General features: G+C 37.4%; 1 protein-coding gene across 2 annotated transcripts; it reads left to right on the forward strand.

Moving 5' to 3' along the window:
• Positions 1-19,576: 19,576 nt before the first annotated feature.
• Positions 19,577-21,037, forward strand: LOC143598464 (cytochrome b5-like). 2 transcript variants are annotated; one of them, XM_077076670.1, is made up of 4 exons: positions 19,577-19,694; positions 19,804-19,901; positions 20,505-20,571; positions 20,661-21,037. In XM_077076670.1, the coding sequence occupies exons 1-4, from the start codon at positions 19,592-19,594 to the stop codon at positions 20,894-20,896; spliced, it is 504 nt and encodes a 167-aa protein (XP_076932785.1). In that variant the 5' UTR covers positions 19,577-19,591; the 3' UTR covers positions 20,897-21,037. The 2 variants fall into 2 exon arrangements, with proteins under 2 accessions (XP_076932785.1, XP_076932786.1); XM_077076671.1 differs by having other exon boundaries at positions 19,807-19,901.
• The last annotated feature ends 674 nt before the right edge of the window (positions 21,038-21,711 follow it).

Here is a 21,711-nt window from a genome sequence, read left to right on the forward strand (position 1 = left end):
ATAATTTTTGAATAATTTGGTCAATAAACGGTAATGGAAAATGATCTTTAGATGTAGCGGCATTTAATTTACGATAATCAATGCAAACTCACCACCCGATGACCGGTCGGGTGGCGATTTGTTCACCTCTTTCATCTTTAATTACCTGTATACCTGCTTTTTACGGTACCACCTGTGTAGGACTTACCCATGCGCTATCTGATATGGGATAAATGATTCCCGCATCCAACCACTTGATTACCTCTTTCTTCACAACTTCTCTCAAATTGGGATTCAACCTTCTTTGAGTCTCTCGGGTTGGTTTTGCCTCCTCGTTGGTGATGATTTTAGGCATAACTATAGATGGACTAATGCCTTTTAAATCGGCAATTTTACAACCTATAGCTGCTTTATTTGTCTTCAACACCTTCAACAATTGTTGTTCTTGGGCCTCTTCCAAATTCGATGCAATAATTACCGGTAATGTGTCATTTGTTGGAATCGATCTGCCCAAGACACATATTAGAGTTGATGTGGCTAGTACGTATTTATCGAAGTCGGGTCATACACAATAACAAGGTAGATAAACGCCACGATATTTATTATTAGATATGATCTAATTAATAAATATCAACACTTACAATATTTGGAAAATGGTTTTCTTAATATTTTCATTTGTGTGTTAAATAAATTATATGGATAATTTATATTTTGAGAGATGTTATTTAAATTGGTTAAATAACATATTGCATGTTACTTTTGATATGTTTTATTATAATAATTGTAAGTAATTAAAAGGGGATTTGAAATTTGGGTGGAAAAATTCCCACCTCTTCTCTCTCCTCCTTTTATTTCTTTCAAGACATGCAAGGGATACTATTGGTAGATCATTATTCTTGGGTGAATAATAATTTACACCTTCTCTCACACACACATTCTCTCTTCTTCTTTCTCTCCTTTGGAAGCCGAGAACAAGAAAGGGAAAAGGAACAAAGGTTGTTCTTGCAAGAGTGTTAAAGGACCCGAGCAACCAAGGTGTTTGTTGGAGCTTGTTGGGTATACAAGCTTGAGGATTTCTCTATTGAAGTCTAGCCGTTCATAAGCATCATCTCCTTCATTTTTTGGATTTGAAGGTAGTATGCCAAACCCCCTATGGTTGTTTTGATATCATGTATTTCGTATATGGATCCGGGCATTGGGTTTTATATAAAACGGGTTCTATATGTATTGGTAAACAAGATTTAAAACTAATTATTTCCGCTGTGTTTTTCTATATAATGGGTTATATGGACTTTGCTAATCTTGCTAAAACCCAACAATGGCATCAAGAGCCGCTTATACGGATACATGCTTCATAGATCTAAAAATTTTTGGGTTTTATGGTGTGGTTCACCATATGGCCGAAAGTTTTTTTGGGTTTTTTGGTTACCCCTTGGTTCCTCAAGATTATACTTTTCATGCATGTGATAATCTTGAAGAATTAAGTCATATGGATGATTAATTATTTTGTTTGGACAAAACCCGAAACTTTCGGTTTTGTTTCTCTTGGCCGAAAGTTTTATGGGTTAGAGGGGAACCATTTTGGTCTTCTAAGACCTTGCATATTTGGATGTGCATTTGGATGTTCATAACCTAGCCATGACCTTTGGATGTGTGTTTGTGTTGTGATTTATTCAATATTCAATTTGGTTGTAATATTATTTTATTTGGGTTTGTAATCTATTTATTCATTCATATTGGTTTGTAATTATAAATAGATTAGTTGTGTTATTTTACTAGAGAAAAATGTATTAGGATATATTTTTTTGTAAAAGAAGAAGCAACAAAGTTACGGTTTTGGTTTTGGGCCTTAATGGACTTCAAGTCCAAGTTGGGATTCTAACCCAATGACCAAAGCCCAAACTAGGAAGCCCAAGATAGCTAGGAGCTGAAGTTGGAGCCCATATGGAAGCCCAAATAAAATGGAAGAGTCACAACATAAGGTGGACACTTGAAGCCTATGGATACGGGATCAAGTGGGAGCTCACCGACACATGCCTTGTGTCATTCTCGTCCCTTAGGAGAGACCTTTTGACACACTTGTTTCGGTCAACAAGTGTTGTCTATTTAGGTGGCTATGGTTATGGAAATGTGCTTGTATTTTATGCTTGTATGGTTGTTTTAATTTTATTGTTTTATCATGTTTGGATGTTAACAATTAAAATCGACAACTTGCATAAAATTGGTTCCTTAGAAATCATTAGGTAATAAAATTGGTTTTAATAAAGGTTAATGATTTCACAATAAAATGGGTTTTATTTAATGGAATTTGAAAATTGGTTTCAAAGGTACCATACATTTGAATGCATGCAATTGGAAGGTACATTATATAGTTTTCCACTCTAGAATTTTGAAAACTAAAATCCCTTTTAAAACAAGTTGAACACCATCCTTTTATGCGACACTTAAGTCACTTGTAGACTTGAATCGTGGAATAGGGTCACCTAACAAAATTTAAGAAAACTTGTGATCTTGAGGTGGTTTTACAATACTTGTGGGATGAGGGTCACCTAACCACTTGTATGTGTAAACTCACACGTGTGTGTAAGTAGGACGACTTGATTGAAACCATGTGAATAGGGTCACCGATACATGGCGTTCAAAGGTGTTGATGGGATTAAACATGCCAACTAAACATATGATGTTTAACCGATCCCATAAACTAGAAGTTTCAAAGGGTTGCAATTCTCAAACGTTGACTACCTTGTTAATTTAAATAGTAGGATAAAGGTCACCTAACTACTATTTGGATGAAACGTTGGATTCTAGATTTTAATCAATAATTGTCTTGGAGACATTAAAGGGTATTAAAGATTAAAATTTATTGATATCGAAAATACTATATTGAACTTTGTTAATTCTTTATAGATGGCCGCAAACAATCCACAGAAAGCTATTATCCCTCATATGCATATTCTATAACTTAGATCCATTATGGACAAGGTTCGTCTAAACTTTATTAACTTTTTGGACTGGAATCGAAACTTGAGAATTGTTCTCAATGAAGAGAAGAAGTCCTATATATTAGACGATCCTATTCTTGATGAACCCGATGTCAACAACTTGGATGCCTATGCGGATTGGCTGAAATACACCAAAGATTCGGTGCAAGTTTCTTGCCTCATGTTGGGAACAATGATTCCCGAGATCCACAAGGATTTCGAGAATCATGGGGCGTAAGACATGATAACCCAGCTTAAGGAAATGTTCCTTACTCAAGCTAGGGTGGAGCGCTTCGAAACAGTTCGAGCACTTCATGCATGTCATATGGAAGAAACCCAATCCGTATCATCTTATGTGCTTAAGATGAAAAGTCACATTGATCGGCTTGAACGGCTTAACTGTCCCGTCTCAAAAGAGTTAGCCACGGATTTGATCCTAAACGTCCTAACTAAAAGGTTTGAGACATTTTTCATGAACTACAACATGAACGGATGGGACAAAAGCATTGGTGAGCTTCACGCAATGCTTAAGACAGCCGAAGCAGGCATGGGTAAAAATGTTTTACCCGTTCTTGAGATCAATGAAGATGGCTTGAAGAAAAGGCATCACCCAGAACCAAAGGCAAAGGTTGCCATGGGTAAAGGGCAAGTCAATAAGGGGTTCAAGGGAAAGGCAAAGGCGGAACCAAAACCCAAGAAGCTAAAGGTTAGCGTTGAGGATCCGTGCTTTGCTTGTGGGGAGATAGGTCACTGGATGAGAAACTGTCCGACCTATCTCAAGGAGTTGAAAGCTAAGAGGGATGCCGGGCAAACCTCAGGTACAACTTTCATGATCAATATTGATCTTAATATTATTTCTTCTAACACATGGGTATTGGATACCAGATGTGGAACTCATATCTGCAATTCATTGCAGGGGTTCAATAGAAGAAATGATTTCAAGAAAGGAGATATAAGTCTCTTCATGGGCAATGGAGCAAAGGTTTACGTCCAAGCCCGAGGAGATTATGTTTTGAAGCTTCCAAATGGTTTGGAAGTTCTTTTGAAAAACATTCTGTACTCTCCTAGTTTGACTAGGATTATTATCTCTGTTTTTGTATTAAGACAATTTGGTTATGATTTCAAGTTTGTAAACAATGGTTTTTATGTATTCATGAATGATGACTTTTATTTTAAATCGATGCCGTTTAATGGCATTTATGAATTGGTTCATGATGATACATCCATTGATAACTCATTGTACCAAGCAAGCACCAAAAGACTCAAACTGGATTTGAGTAAAACATTTCTTTGGCATTGTCGTCTTGGTCACATAAACAAGGATCGCATTCATACACTTCAAAAGAGTGGTCTTTTGAAATCATGTGATGATTCATTTGATGAATGTAAATCTTGTTTATTGGGAAAATGACCAAAGAACCATTTAATGGAACTAATGAAAGGGCAAAAGACTTATTAGGTATCATACATTCGGATGTATGTGGTCCTTTTAGGACAATGACAAGGAATGGTGAAAGATACTTCATTACCTTTACCGACGATTATAGTCGCTATGGGTATGTGTTCTTGTTAAGACACAAAAATGAAGCCTTTGAAATGTTCAAAGTCTTCCAAAATGAAGTACAAAATCAACTCAACAAAACAATCAAAGTACTACGTTCCGATAGAGGAGGTGAATACCTCATTGATGTGTTTCTAGAACATCTTAGGAGTTGTAGGATTGTCTCACAACTTACTCCACCTGGAACACCACAACATAATGGTGTGTCTGAAAGGAGGAATCGAACTTTATTGGATATGGTTTGATCCATGATGGCTATAAGCACATTACCTTTATCATTTTGGGGTTTCGCACTGATCTCTGATGCCCGTATTCTAAATATGGCACCAACCAAGAAAGTGGTAAGGACACCTTTTGAAATATGGCATGGAAAGGTTCCATCATTATCATATTTAGAGGTATGGGGATGTGAGGCTTATGTTAAGATATACACCCCAGACAAACTTGAAAGCCGATCCACTAAGTGTATTTTTGGAGGATATCCTGAAGATTCGATGGGATATTGCTTTTACAATCCAAATAAGCATAAAGAGTTTATAGCTCGCAAGGCTAAGTTCTTGGAAAGAAGGTTCCTTATGGAAGGAACTGATAGAACTATGGAACTCGATGAGGATCGAGAACCACCAGCCGATACACATTTGGTTGACACTAGCGATCAACAAGAGGTTGTTGATGATGATCAATTGGTTGATCAACCCACATAAAACGTTCGCAAATCTGGTAGAATTAGCACCCCACCTGAAAGATATGGATTTTTCATGGATGGATGCTATGTGGTGGATTCCGATGAACCAACCACATACCGAGATGCAATGTCACAATCTGATTGTGATAAATGGCTGGAAGCCATGAACGTTGAGATGCAATCCATGCATGACAACCAACTATGGGACCTGGTTGCTCCACCTCTTAATTCCAAACTGGTTGGAAGTAAGTGGGTTTTCAAGAAGAAAACTGATATGCATGGAAACTTGATACTTATAAAGCTAGACTTGTAGCAAATGGTTTCACTCAAACTTAAGGGGTTTATTATGATGAAACTTTCTCGCCCGTGGCGATGTTAAAGTCTATAAGGATATTGTTTGCCATAGCCGCATATTATAACTATGAGATATGGCAAATGGATGTCAAAACTGCTTTTCTAAATGGACACCTTGAGGAAGATGTGTATATGGTTCAGCCTGAAGGTTTTATCAATCCACAACATCCTAATAAGGTATGCAAGTTAAAGAAATCAATCTATGGATTGAAACAAGCATCTAGGAGTTGGAATCGCCGTTTTGATGATGAAGTTAAGAAATTTGGATTCATCAAAAACGCTGATGAAGCTTATGTGTATAAGAAAGCTAGTGGGAGCATCATTACCTTTCTTGTATTATATGTCGATGACATATTACTATTTGGAAATGACATTCCAACCTTCGAAGGTGTAAAAGCCTGGATTGGAAGTTGTTTTTCCATCAAGGATCTTGGTGAGGCCGCCTATATTCTGGGAATAAGGGTCTATAGGGATAGATCAAGGCGATTGACAGGTTTGAATCAAAGTACATACATTGACAAAATCTTGAAAAGGTTCAAGATGGAACACTCTAAGAAAGGTTTGGTACCTATTCAAAGAGGAACAATGTTGAGTGTTTCTCAATGTCCAATCTTAAAGGATGAGCAAGACAAAATGAGTCAAATCCCTATGCATCTGCTATAGGATCCATCATGTATGCCATGTTTTGCACCAGACCGATGTGTCATGCGCTTTGAGCATGACAAGTAGATACCAGCAAAATCCGGGAACCAGCCATTGGATGGCGGTTAAGAGCATACTGAAATACCTTAGGAGGACTAAGGATATGTTTCTGATATATGGCTCTGGTGAGGAGGAACTCGTTGTAAAGGGTTACACGGATGCGAGTTTCCAAACTGATCGAGATGATTATCGATCACAATCGGGATATGTCTTCGTTCTAAATGGTGGTGTTGTCTCTTGGAAGAGCGCAAAACAAGACGTGGTAGCCTTGTCCACCACTGAATCTGAATACTCCGCCGCCTCGTTGGCAGCTCAAGAAGCTGCATGGATTAGAAAGTTCGTGGCCGATCTAGGGGTAGTCTGTACCATTCAGGACCCTCTAGAAATCTTTTGTGACAACGAGGGTGCGATTGCTCAAATCAAGGAACCCCGTGCACATCAAAAGACTAGCCACATTGAGCGGAGATTCAACTACATAAGGGATAAAGTTGAAAAGGGAAAGATATGTATTCGCAAAGTTCACACTGATCAAAACATTGCAGATCTACTCACGAAGCTCCTTGAAAGGCCGAAGCATGAGGGTCATACTTGCGCCTTAGGACTTCGATATTCTAGTGATTGGATTTGATCTATTTTGTATTTTGAATATCGGAACAATTGTTATTTTGACTCATTCATATGATTATGGTTTATGATTATGACATTTGAGTTATGTTCCATTTTAGCATGTTTAAATCCGTGATTAAGTTAATTATTCTAAATGTCCGTGGTCATTCATATTTGTGGGAACAAGTATGAAGGTAAGACTATTATGAACTAGGATTGGTAGATATTCATAGGGTATGAATATAGCAAGGGTTGCTGCCAAGGTTCATAGATATTTATGGGATAAATATTGGACTGACCCGCCCTCAAATTTTACTGCATGGAATCCTTGAGATTTGTGATCATAAGTAAATTTGAGTAAAGGCGAACATCATAGTATCCTCCGACCTGAGATACATATTGGGTCTTGATATTCTTCGATTATTATACATTGACTTAGTTCTTCGCTGCTCTGAAACATGTCAGTACATAAGGCTAAGCTTAAGTATAATACAAGGTGATAGTGAGAGACGTATGTAGTCAATAGGGGATTTGTCCCTTTTATTCGTTGAGAGATAAATGTCTAAGGCCTGAAAAGTTAAATCGAAATAGAAAGATGACTCTATGTCTCTGGATTTAACATGACATTTGTGGCAAAAATATAAATGATAGTTTCACCTAAATCATTTTCAAGTAAGGGACTTGAAGGGGATGATGTTATTGAATGGCACTTCGTCGTGCGTATTAGGGATAGTAAACCGTTGTTAGGCGGTATTTGCTATTTGCATCAATCTTCGAGGAATATTGTGCAAGTGGGAGATTGTTGGAATCAATCTGCCCAAGACACATATTAGAGTTGATGTGGCTAGTACGTATTAATCCAAGTCGGGTCATACCCTAACAAGCTAGACAAACGCCACGATATTTATTATAGATATGATCTAGTTAATAAATATCAACACATATAATATTTGGAAAATGGTTTTCTTAATATATGCATTTGTGTGTTAAATAAATTATATGGATAATTTATATTTTGAGAGATGTTATTTAAATTGGTTAAATAACATATTGCATGTTACTTATGATATGTTTTATTATAATAATTGTAAGTAATTAAAAGGGGATTTAAAATTTGGGTGGGAAAATTCGCCCCTCTTATCTCTCCTCCTTTTATTTCTTTCAAGACATGCAAGAGATACTATTGGAAGATCATTATTCTTGGGTGAATAATAATTTACACCTTCTCTCACACACACATTCTCTCTTCTTTCTCTCATTTGGAAGCCGACAACATGATAGGGAAAAGGAACAAAGGTTGTTCTTGCAAGAGTGTTAAAGGACCCTAGCAACCAAGGTGTTTGTTGGAGCTTGTTGGGTATACAAGCTTGAGGATTTCTCTATTGAAGTCTAGCAGTTCATAAGCATCATCTCCTTCATTTTCTTTACTTGAAGGTAGTATGCTAAACCCCCTATGGTTGTTTTGATAGCATGTATTTCGTATATGGATCCGGGTATTGGGTTTTATATAAAACGGGTTTTATATGTATTGGTAAACAAGATTTAAAACTAATTATTTCCGCTGTGTTTTTCTATAAAATGGGTTATATGGACTTTGATAATCTTGGTAAGACCCAACATCATTATCCCCTAAAAACGCATACTTCAAGTGGCTTGGTAAATCCTTCAATTCCAACTTTGGTGGACTTTCCAACGACGGTTTTGTACCCGAATCAATCACAGCTGGAAGACTTTGAATTTGATGAGTCCATGGTGGTCGTCCTTCTTTAACCGCCAAAACGTCTTGATTTTTCTCTTCCATCCTCAATGCACAAATATGTACCTGTTCAGAAAAATCACAAACACATGCTTCCTAAGCATCGTCCTCATAATCGTGTGGTTCACACGTGTCAACAATATCTGCCATGAAAGACTCATCACCACATAAAGCATTAGATCCGTTAGTGAACACATTTAATCTCATTTTTCTATTTCCAAAAGCCATATAAAATGTGCCCGATCGACAGTCAATAATAGCATGAGCAGTGTTTAAAAACGGTCGACCCAATATAACATTTTGTTGTTGGGTCGAATCATTCGATGAGTAATCTAAGACCAAAAAGTCAACCGGATAGTAAAATTCTTCAACTTTTACTAACAAGTCCCACACAATTCCTCGGGGTAGTTTATTAGACAAATCGGCTAACACAACCGTTGTCTCAACTCGTTTTAAAGGTCCAAAATCATATTGGTTGTATAAACCCCCCGGAAGAATACTTACCCCGGCCCCAAGATCTAGTAACGCCTTAGACATTTGAAAATCGGCTACTTGAATGTTAATTAAAGGCGTTCCCGGATCTTGAAGCTTAGGAGGAAGATCTCCTTTTAAAACCACACTTACCCGCTCAGTTAAATGCACTCGTAGAGGCACTTTTTGTTGCCTTTTTTAAGTGAACAATTCTTTCAAAAACTTAGCATACGCGGGCACTTGTTTGATTGCCTCAAATAACGGTAAATTTACTTTTACTTGATTAAAGACTTCCCACATCTCTTCTGTTTGAGGACCTCTTCTTGAAATAATATTTTTCTTACCCGGGTCAAGTAAAGCTGAAGGAAATGACATTTGGTTCTACTTCCTTATTTTCATCGTTTTAATTTGAAGTTTGACCCGGATTTTTTAATGGTTTTTCAAAAGTGACATGTTTAGTGGGTTTATTAATTTCAATTTCATCATCACTTTCATTACCCGTAATATCCTCAACTTCCCCATCAACCACACCCGGTGATAAATCTTTTTTATATTTTTTACCACTTCTTAAAACACTAACGTGATTAATAGGAACATTACGAGAAGAGTTATGAGAAGGATTTACCTTTGTGTCGCTTGGAAATTGACCTTTATTCTTCTTCAACTCGGACACTTCAGTTGCGAGTTGACTCATTTGTGTAGTCAAAGATTGGATGGCCTTATCTCTTACTTCATCCTTTTGCATTCGCGCCTCATCAAGTTGATGTCTTCGTTGCATGTCTTGTTGCATCAACTTCAACATGTCCATAACCTCATTACCACTCGATGAACTTTGACCCGTTGACCCACATTGACCGCCACCCCCTTGACCATGAAATCCTTGATTATTCCCGCCATTATTATTACCTCGGTTATTATATTGTTGGCGAGGAACGTAATTGCTTTGATTTCCTTGAAAATTCGGGTTAGATTGAGTGGCCGGATTTCCATATCGAAAATTTGGGTGATTTCTTAACCCGGGGTGGTAGGTGTTGGAGTTCATATTATAATTTCTACCACCTCCCCCTGAAGTGCATTCACATCTTCCACCGGCGCTTGACCTACCGTACATACCTCCGTTGCATGACCCAATTCGTTATAATTTTTACAAACATCGATTACTTGATTTGTGGTTTGTACATTTCTTTCTTCTACAGCTTGCACTTGAGGTTTACCAATCGTCGGTCTTGCTCTTCTACAGGTTTGAGCCTTTCTCTTTGAAGTTTCCGCCATTTGTTCCAAATACGCCCAATCGTCTTGTTCATAATTGGTACCATATGTACCATTAGTGATCAACAGCAAATCCCGTTCATCCTCCATACTCAAACCCTCGTGAAACGCATTCAACAACTCCGATTGTTGTTGGAAGGTTCTCAAACTTCATCTCGCATCATTGGTCTTTTGGGCCGTGTAAAATTCTTCTAAAAATCTTTGTTGCATTTCGGCCCAAGTATAAACAGACGCGGAAGGCAAAGTGTAAAACCATCTCTTTGCCTTGTCTTTCAATGAAAACTGAAACAAAACCAACTTCACATCATCCGATGTAAAACCTTGACCCCCAATTGAGTTGCAAATGGAGTCATATGCCTCCAAGTGGAAGTAAGGTTCCTCCGTTGCTAGACCTTTATACTTTGGAAGACTTTGAAGGGAATTGGTTCTTACTTCAAATGTCCTCCCTTGATTATTGAGAGGGATAACCACCGGAGACGGATTATTAGTAATTATGGGTCGGAAATGGGCTTCAATCCCCCTAACCATCTCTCTTGCGTGCCTTTTTGGTACCCCCATTGGTACTCTTGGTTGACCCATTTGCCTACAAACTGGCCTTGGCTGCGCAAACTGTTGTTGAAACTGTGGTTGGGGCATTTGCGGTTGGAATTGTTGATCTTGCTTGCGGTTGTTGAACAATCGGTGGTTGTTGAACTTGATTAACAACAACCGGTGGTTGTTGTTGAGCTTGTTGAACTGGTGGTTGAGCTTGTTGTATAACTGGTGGTTGTTGAATGGGTTGTTGGACAACCGGCGGTGGTTATTGTCGATTAAGCTCTTGCACTTGTTGCGGTTGTTGCCATTGACCATAACCAAATGTTCCTGGATTTACCATTTTTCCTCCATCACCTCCCATGTAATAACCTTCTACTTCATACCCTTCAAATTCATTGTCAAACCCATAACCGTATCCGTCACCTTGTGATCTTGAATGTTGCATAAACGGCTGAGGTTGATATTGGTAACTTGATTGTGTTGGTTGAAAGGTTGGTGGTTGATGTTGTTGAGATGACGATGCACCAAATGTAGGAGAAAGGTTGGTAATAGGTGGTAATGTTGATGATGTTGCATAGGTGAATTGAGCATTTATGGGTTCGGTTGTGGGTGGTGGTTAGAGTTCACTTGATGCTGTAGGTATATTAGAAGTGATCGGTGGAGGTGGATTTGGTGGAGGTGTAGTCAGGATTGTTTGACCCGAAGTGGGAAGTGGTGAATCCATGTTGTTTGATGCGGTTGAAGAACCAAGAAGCTTATTCTCCCTAAGTAAGACTCGGTTTCTTCGTAGTGTTCTGTCAATCTCGAGATCGATTACTAGCGGTGATGACCTGTTAGAGCCTCTAGTATGCATACACCTGTAGGTACCTGCACACTAACACAACCAGCGTAAACCCGAAAATAACACAAAAAACTACTAAAGCTAACACACGTTGCGCACCACTCCCTGGCAACAGCGCCAAAATTTGACGTGAGGTCGAAGACTCACTCAAAAATAAACCGATTACAACTATTAGATAGCGGTAAGCGGGTATCGAACACAGAGAGTTTATGGAAGTTGTGTTACCAAGTAGGTATAAAATTAATCTAAATTAATCTAAGTGCAAAATGTAAATTCAATGATTTGGTTGTTTGGTTTTGATTAATAAAATAGTTAAAGAAACAAACGAGTTTTAACAATATAAGTAACAATGCTCTCTTCCGATTTCAGGTTTCCAATGTTAATCAAGTTTTGTGGAATGCAGTTGATTGTGATAAAAGAGGACTAAGTACTTGGATTACAAAAACGCAAGGTTGTCACTCAAAAATCAGTTTAGTATTGTTAACCCTAATTCTCTTCTACTAAATCTCGATTGCCTATGGCACCAAGAACGGATAGTCAAGAACACGAATTCAAATCATACTAACAATTACAATACAAACTCACAATCACCATAGCAATATATTCATAAGATCAAAAGATTATCCCACAACAAACATAAGCGAATAACAAGTAATCCAATTGAAAACCTTACAATCCGGGAGAGAACATAAAGATGATTAGCCACACATGGTTCGATTCATCATCACATCAATTGGGTTATAAGAATGAATCACAAACATCAACAAATGATTAAATTCACCAAAAACTTGTTCTTGGACTCCAAAATTCGTCTCTAAGGTGTTTTGGGATGATAAGATAATGAAAGGACTTTCAAAACCTCATAAAATAAGTAGAAAATCGGCAGTTATGACTCCGGACCGTGGCCCACGGTCTCCACCGTGGGTCACGGTGTTAGTACGTTTTTTTTGTTGAACCATGGCCCATGGTTCCACCGTGGGTCACGGTAGTAGCCACGGTTACAACAGAGGCCACGGTACGGTGGCCTCTGTTCGATTTTACACATCTGGACCGTGGTTCACGGTGTAGACCGTGAGCCACGGTGAACTTCAGCCACGAAACCTCCTTTTCTTCACTTTTTAGCCTCTCACAGATCTTCGGTTCATTCGGTTGCCTCTGTATACACCATAATAGCCCCGGAACCTCCTTTGAACCTACAATTCACCAAAAGCACCGTAGTTATCTAATTCCAAAAAATAAACCAATTCAATACTTGATTACTAACGGATTTAAATAAATTAAGGGTTGTCCGATGGACCACCCGTCAGTCATGACTTTGCTTATGAATGTACTTTGACTTAGCTCTAGAAGCCGCTTAGATCTATCTCGGTAGATCTTGATTCCCAGAATATAAGCATCTTTACCAAGATCTTTCATTGCGAAACAAGATCCCAACCAATGCTTAACTTCCTTAAGCATAGGAATGTTGTTTCCAATTATCAGTAAGTCATCCACATACAGGATGAGGAATGATATAGTACTCCCACTAGCCTTTATGTAAACACAAGGCTCACCTTCATTTTTGATAAAATCAAACTCTTTGATTTTCTCATCAAAATGTAGATTCCAGCTACGAGTTGCTCGTTTGAAAATCCATTTGCTCCCTATTGCCCGACCTTCGGGGGGTAGCTCAATCATTGCGAAACAAGATCCCAACCAATGCTTATGTTCGTGTCTGATTTATCAGCAACAACTTGCTGATCAGACGCTCCAAGTTCCTCAGCGGTTGTTTGTGGTTCTTGAATTTCTTCAAGATCGACAATGTTATTTCCAGTTCCTTGATCAAGAAATTCTTTCTCGAGGAAGTGGCCTTTCCTCTTGATAGAAATCATATTTGTATCAGAGTGAAAGAAGTAATCACCGCTGTAGTTGTAGTATTTGACGAATGCGGGAAGCGGTCATAAGGGCGAAACTCCAAAAGGAGTGAGGCAAGTTAGTACTACACATCATCGTTCGAACCATGTTTAGCAAAGTTCGATTCCTCCTCTTCCTCACGCCATTATGTTGGGGTGTGCCAGGTGGAATGAGCTGTGAAACAATTCCACACTCTTTAGACAACTGATGAACTCCGAGCTGAGATACTCTCCACCTCGATCTGATCGAAGTATCTTAATGGTTTTACCAAGTTGGTTTTTTCCACTTCGTTTTGAAACTCTTTGAACTTTTCTAAAGTTTCATGCTTGTGTTTCATAAGATACACATAAGCATATCGACTATAATCGTCGATAAAAGAAACGAAGAATCTTTCATGGTTTCTAGACATGGTTCTGAAAGGTCCACATACATCAGTATGTATGATTCCTAACAGATTTCTTGCTCGTTCACTTTTATGAGTGAAGGAGTCCTTGGCGAGTTTGCCAGCTAAGCAAGATTCACAAGCGTCAAAAGAGTCCGGTCTTGTGGATTCAAGAATCCCTTCGGATTGGAGTCTTTTAACTCTTACCTTGCTTATGTGGCCAAGTCGGCAATGCCATAGAAAAGTATCATTGATGCCAGATCTGATACGTTTCGAAAGATTATATACGTTATTACTAGTTTTAACATCAATCTCATAAGTTCCATTTCGAGGTTTAACCTCAAAATAAAAGATATCATTTAAGTAAACCATGCCATTCAAAAACGTAATTAAAACCTTGTTCAAACAACAACGAAACTGAAACGATGTTTCTGGTCAAACCAGTAGCGTACAAACATATATTCAAATGAAAAATTAGGCCAGATGGATAGGTAAAATGAAAACTCCAGTTTCCAGAACTGGTACTCTCTTCTCATCACCAACGATGAGTTCCATGCTGCCTTTATTCAGTTTCCTCCACTTCTCAGGCTCCTGCAAGACATTAACGATGTGGAAACCACATCTGGTATCAAATACAATTGCTAGAGACAGTGAAAAGTTCAATAACATATATGGAAATACCTCGAGAAGATCCTTCACCATTGGCTTTCTTCATCTTGATCTCAGCAAGGTATTCGGGACAGTTTTGCATCCAGTGTCCCATTTGGTTGCATCGGTAGCACTGGCGCTCCTCAGGGGGCGGCGGTGGTATCTTTGGAACCCCTTTGTTAGCATTGGTGGCACGAGGGGCCACAATGGTAACATTCTTCTTGCTTTTACCCTTATAACCCTGGTTATTGGGATTAGGCTTCTTGACACCAGCAGATCGGATAATCAGAACTTGATTGGTCCTTAAAGGAATGTTCATCTCAACCGTCTTGAGCATGTTGTGAAGCTCTGGCACTGTCTTATCCCAGCCATTCATGTTGAAATTCATTACGAACTGGTTGTAAGAGCTGGGGAGAGTGTTGAGGATGAAATCAGCTGCCATCTCATCGGGCAGGGGATAATCAAGTTTCTTGAGCTGATCGATATGCCCCTTCATCTTAAGAACATGCACACTGACGGGAGACCCTTCTGCCATCTTGCAACTAATGAGTTGTTTCGTGGTGTTGAAACGTTCTTGACGAGCTTGTTTCTGGAACATGCCCTTGAGTTTCTCAAGCATCTCATAGGAACCAAAGTCTTCTAAGCCTTTAGCAAGCTCAGAAGTCATGGTGGCTAGCATAATGCAGGAGACATCAGCCGAGTCATCCTTATGCTTCTCAAGAACTTTTCGAGCAGCGGCTGTATTGTTTTCAGGCTCGGTTGAAACAGGTCCATCGAGAACATACAGGCGCTTTGCCATGGTGAGAACAAGTCTTAAGTTTCGGTGTCGTTCGATGAAGTTGGTACCTTTCAGTTTATCCTTCTCAAGGATAGTCTTAAGGGAGTAGGGTGAGTTTTCGTTTGACGACATCTGATTAATTAAGCAAAAGTAAATTGAATTAGTATTTTCGACGTTGTAGTCCTATTACTAATGACCCAATAACATTAATAAAATTGGAGCGTGAGAATCTGGCTTCTAGTTATTAAAGACAGTTGTAGCACACAACATTAATAAGTGGTTAGGCAGACTGACAACGATTGCCAATTGTGAATGGAGCACAAGTCTCGGTTATTAGGCCTATAGAGACAACGATTGTCTGTATAGATACGTTTAGCCTCATCTTTGCCCACTTTAAGTGTCAAGGGGTTCACAACACAAAACAACCACAAGGATGGACTTCTTCGTGCGTCCCGCCATCTTGTCCGAACTCCCACTAACTCCAAGAAATCCTTGAGCTCTTCCTCGGTTATCTTCGTGTCTTCTTTATTACAAATTTATAAACTAACAATAATTTGCCCTATTACAAATTTGAACAATCCAAATGGCCAAAAGAAAACCGAAAAATAAAATAATAACTGTTTACAATTTTGAACCATCCATATGGCTAAATAACAAGCTCAACAACCAAACACAACCAAACAAACATAGGTTGGGGCTGGATTTACATATTCAAAATTAAATAAATTTCGGGTCGTTTTGACTTGGTCAAATAAAATAAACAAAACTTTGACCAAATCTAAAATTACTTGAAAATAAATTTAGATCAAAAACTTTAATTTAAAGTTTGTGATGTAGATCCGGTTTAAGCGAACCGGTATCGACTCGTACGTTGTAACCGCGACTCTGATACCACGGTTCGGAACGAAAACGGTCAAACTATTTAACCCGTTTTAGTTAAGAATTTCGTTTAAGTAAATATTAATCAATATATATATATATATATGAACTATAAAACGCAGCGGATAAATAAACGAGTAAACGAACCATAAACCGAAACCCGAACCTGGATCCGGTTACAAAGATATACGAGTACGATTAATATAATAAATCAACCATAGATAATAGTTTATAGATATACCTCGGTTATATATACACAAACCGGGAAGAACACCAAGAGCTTAACGAAACGAGCTAGATTAAAACGACACAGTCAAAACGACCAACGGGAGGCTCCGGTGACGGCGACAACCGGTGGCGGCGGTGGCGGAGGTCCGGTGGTCTACGGAGGTGACTCTGGTGAACAATAGTAGCTCAGCGACAGCTGCAACAGTGGTTCCGACTGCTGCAACAGTGATTCCGGCAGCTACAAAACACGGATGTAGCGAAAATCCTATGACCGGAAAAATGGGTCACCGGAAAAACGGGCTGTGGTGTTGTTGTTGTGCTGCTACTGAGGTGTGGAACAACTGCAACAATGGTGCAATGAAGGTGCAACAACAATGGAGGCTACCGGAGTGCTTAAGAGGCCGGAAAAGGGGTCGCCGGAAATGGTAGGTGTTTAGGGTTTTGGTTATTAGGTGATCTTGTTATCTACTAAGACATATATTATTACAATATATATATAGAGGGATAATTAGGGTTTAATCAAACTTAAACCCAATGGGCTTTGAGCCCATTGATCAACCAAAAGCCTTGACCATCATTCTTACTTGTTAATTAATTGTGTCGGCCCAGTTAATGTTTAAGTGGGTTTATATTTCGTTACCTTCGGTGTAACTCATAACGGATCATATTCGGGTCAGTCCGCGTTGACTTAACCCGAACCGATCATTAAATCCAACATGTAACTTCGAAGCTATTCTGTTATCTACAACCAACAGCCACTTCGCCGAAAACAAGTTAGTGATATTTAAGTTTTAGTATACCTTGTGAACCCAATATCACACATGTGCACGGTCAACGTGAAATTCACCTAATCAGATACAAATTGTGTCTGTAAAGATGATTAACTTATCTTTACGTAATCAAGGTTGTAGGGGTGAATTTTGTCATTGTAATAATCGTTAACCGACATTATTTCATTATTTTCATTGTGAGGTCATATGGTGTTTCCAACAATCACTAGATAAATATCATAGCCCAATCGTGGGTAAATGATCCATAGATGTACCGTTAATACATATTATCCTATTGTAATCAAGTTCGTGTAATTATGAGTATAGAATGAATCGAGTAGATATGGCTGATAACGTTGTCTTCTTTTAATCAAGTGTGTACTCAATGTTATAGAATAAGATAAATAGATATGGTATATATTCATGGGCCGATCTAGATATAAATTTCAGGGGTAACGTTTAAATTTTAATTTTTTACCGTATTTCATACAACGCAAACGAAACAAAAAAGTATTTAAACGGTTGAGATTGCAATCGGTAAAACCAACGCTACTTCAATATTCGACAAACCAAAGGAAAAGTGGTTTCCATTTACCGTCCAATCCTCATAATCACCTCATTTCTACCCTCAAATACTCACAAACCACAAAATCATTGGTAACACTTACCCACAAGTACCTTATAATTTTTTGTTTGTTTCTTAGTTCTCCAAGTAAAATTAATACCAAATATGAATTAAATTTATGTGGCAAACAAATTTCATGAAATAAAATCATGCACCCTATTAGCAGTGGATGACGGTGATATTATCATGTGATTTTTAAGACATATTATTTATATGTAATTAAAATTATGTAACATGACCAGGTGGGAATCATTTACCATTAATATCGTTATGTATCGAATACTCGTAAATGAAATAAACAAGTTCATAATTAAAAAGTGAGTAAAAAAATTACTTTTTATCTATCTTATTTTTTTCTGTAAGGTCAAAGAATCGTTCAAATAAGTTACTTAATAAATTCATTACATCTAGATACATTCGAATTTTAATCCGAAGAAAAATCCTTATCTAAGGCTAACGCCCATGAACACTCGCCCGAAGGCACGACTGTGCGTTGAGATAAAATCCGTTCAGTTTAAGGATCCAACTAATGAACATCACCTACTTGCATAATATCTCGTCATCAACTGATGCCGTCAAAACTAAATGATCGAGGCAAGAATCAAACCTAGATCACATAAAAAATCAAGTATCTCCTTTACCACCGGATCACTAGATCGTGTAATTCTATTTTTCCTTTACTTGGTAAAAGGGATGATAAAGAAAAACAAATCTAACAAGAGTACAAATTATCTGCATATAATTGGGTATATATTAATAAGCATGCCTTAAAAAAAACCAATCAAACAACCATAATTTTGTCGGTTTGCGGAGACGGCGTTCCCGGAAACATGATACAGCCAACGACCAACGCCACCTCATTCTATCACTAATATAACTTTTACTTAAATGCTTGTATTTAATTTATGTAACACACAACTTAAAAACTTTTTGTATTTTTAAACAATCAAAAACCAACTAAGAGAGCATTTAAACGAGTCGGCCACCATAGTATTGAGAATCATTCAAGGTTTTCCATCACTTTTACAAGGTTTTGTCTCCCATTTGTAAAAACCGTTTTATTAACTTGTAAGTAAACCAAATGTTATCGGTTAAATGGTGAAACCCATCAATTCAGTACAGTTTTTAAAACATTGATTCAAGGTCTTGTTGTTTGTTTCTTTTTCTTACAGACTTTATTTCTTACAAAGTATCCATAATAAGAAAAATACTCGCTTATAAAAAAAATCGATCACCAAAACGAGTCAAACATTCATTGCTTTTCAATTGGCTTTACTTGGGTTTTTTGTTCTTCATTCAAGACGCTCAATTTATTAACTTGTAATTGAGCCAACACTATGCAGTTCAAAAAGCGAAACCGATTAATCCGATGATTCCGATCCAGTTTATAAAATATTAACTCCTAACGTCTTTTTATTTCTCTTCCTTATTATGCATTTACGCCATCTAGCTAATTTCTCATAATAAATTTTTCCCTTGAGAAACATGCATAAATACATCATTTAAATAAATATGATGTTATAAATAGTAATCTTTAATAAACACACAATACTTCATTTTCTTTTAAATTATTTATAACAATACTTTTAATAAAATATAATATAGTGGTCAAAACATGTGTGCTTGAACATATTTCACGTATAAATATAATGCACAACCATTTGCCTGCTTTAGTGGACTTGCATTCATTCATATCGAAGAGAACCACAGCCACTGTGTGTGTTTTCTTACTCTCTTCAGTTGTCTTCTCTTGTAAGCAGAATGATTCTTTCTTGATCTTCTACGTCTTGTTACATGTTACTTTTGGTCAATATATTGTTATTATTACATTGTTTTGAATCTCTTTTTGTTTATGCCGAAGTAGATACATCAATGGGGTCGGACCAGAAAACTCTAGTTTTTGCTGACGTGGCTAAACACAATAAATCCGATGATTGCTGGATTATCATCTCTGGAAAGGTCCGCTCTCTGTTTTGATCTTATTTTTAATGATTTCGCCGTGATTGATTTCGTATATCAAGATGTTAATGTTTGATTGTACAAAGTGCTGATAAAGATATAGTGAAATAGAGAAATATGCTAGATTGTTCTTACTGGTGGAAACATTCGAGATGTTGATGTTTGATTTTACAAAGTGCTCGAATGTTTCTTAACATGCGTTCAGATTTTCGGTTCAGTTCAGGTCATGACACATAAATAAAAATAACTTACATCTACCATTGGTAAACATTAAGAGATATAATATACTGTAGTTTTTTTTAAGGTAATCGTAATCATTGGTTATTAACCATTTAAATTGAATAAGCGAAATACCAAGTAGAACTCGATACTAAGTCTTTTTTGTTCTTCACTTTCTTTATCCAAGTACAACACACATATATTTATCTTTTCAATAATCTTGAGCGTCAGCATTAAAAAATCTCAGGGTTCGGTCAAAATAAGTATCATAGGTCCATGTGTTCAGTTACATAACCTCTTTATATATCATAGATAAAATAATATGTGCATGTGTACTATTGTGTATCCATCCATATACATATTGATGAACATAAATTGTATCAGGTTTATAATGTAACCTCTTTTATGGATGATCATCCCGGAGGAGGTGAAGTTATGCTAAAAGTAACGGGTAAAATTTCGCAATCACATTCCACCAGAGGGTGCATCGATCAAAATATACCGTTTAACTAACACGCACGCATGTGTGAATAATTGCAGGCATAGACGCGACAGTCCCTTTTAGCGATGTCGGGCACAGTGAAAAAGCTAATGGAATGATGGAAAAGTACTATGTCGATGAGATCGACCAATCAACAATTCCAGTAAAACGATCATACATTTCATCTACTACCGAAAAGATCTACGGTTTAAAAAAGAATCCAAGCTTCGTTATCAAGGTATTGCTTGTTGGAATAATGGCCGCTGCTTTGAGGTTACTACTAGTTTCATTCTAGTTTGTTTTAACAAAACTAGTTATTTTGTTTCAATAGCCATTGGTTGTTTATGGAATATTAAGGTTGTCGGTTATGTTGATTTGTGCATACAAATAGATGGATCTATTTAAATACCATCAGCGTGTTTTGATTAATAATGAATATCTTTACTCAAATACCATAAAGATTTTTTGAGTGCTTTAATTGTGGGCGAGAACTCATAAACGTGTTTGGGTGGAGAAATTTAAAAAATGGTGATCGGCTGTGAGATCTGATCATAAAAATACAAAATCGTGACCTTCTTATGATCGACTGGCTAACGTTCTTAGTTAAAAGACTGATTGCGATCATAATAGATTTTATATGGTCGCTTAGTTGTGAAACATTTCTCATCATAGATCAAATAGTATACGAACCATCACAAATATTAAATATATGTTTGAATAGAGCTAAAAGGTTTAGGTCGTAAATAGCCTACTTGAATAAGTTGTGTGTTTAGGTTGATCTAATTATCTAAGCAACTTGTTTCGAAGGTGCTTTTCTTAAAACTAGAATTATTAAGTAACATAAAATTTATAAATATATAAATTTAAATAGCCAACCTGGTCTATCTTGTTTGTCTTGGTTAGGAATTAGCTTTTTGCAAGTTTTAAATAAATGGATCGTATTCAAATAAGGTAATAGCGAGGAGAGATAAAGAAGTTTAAGTGGTACCTTTTTTGTGACTTCAGTGATATTAGCGATAGCGAGGACACCCAGATCACTATTGAGAACCATGTGGTTTCGCAGATAACAAAGTTTATATATCTAGGATCGTTTGTCCAAAGCATTTGAGA

This window comes from Bidens hawaiensis, unplaced genomic scaffold (assembly GCF_021521415.1).
Source record: "Bidens hawaiensis isolate Kalapana, Puna unplaced genomic scaffold, B.hawaiensis_p1.1 tig00050408_1, whole genome shotgun sequence".
Lineage (NCBI taxonomy): Eukaryota > Viridiplantae > Streptophyta > Magnoliopsida > Asterales > Asteraceae > Bidens > Bidens hawaiensis.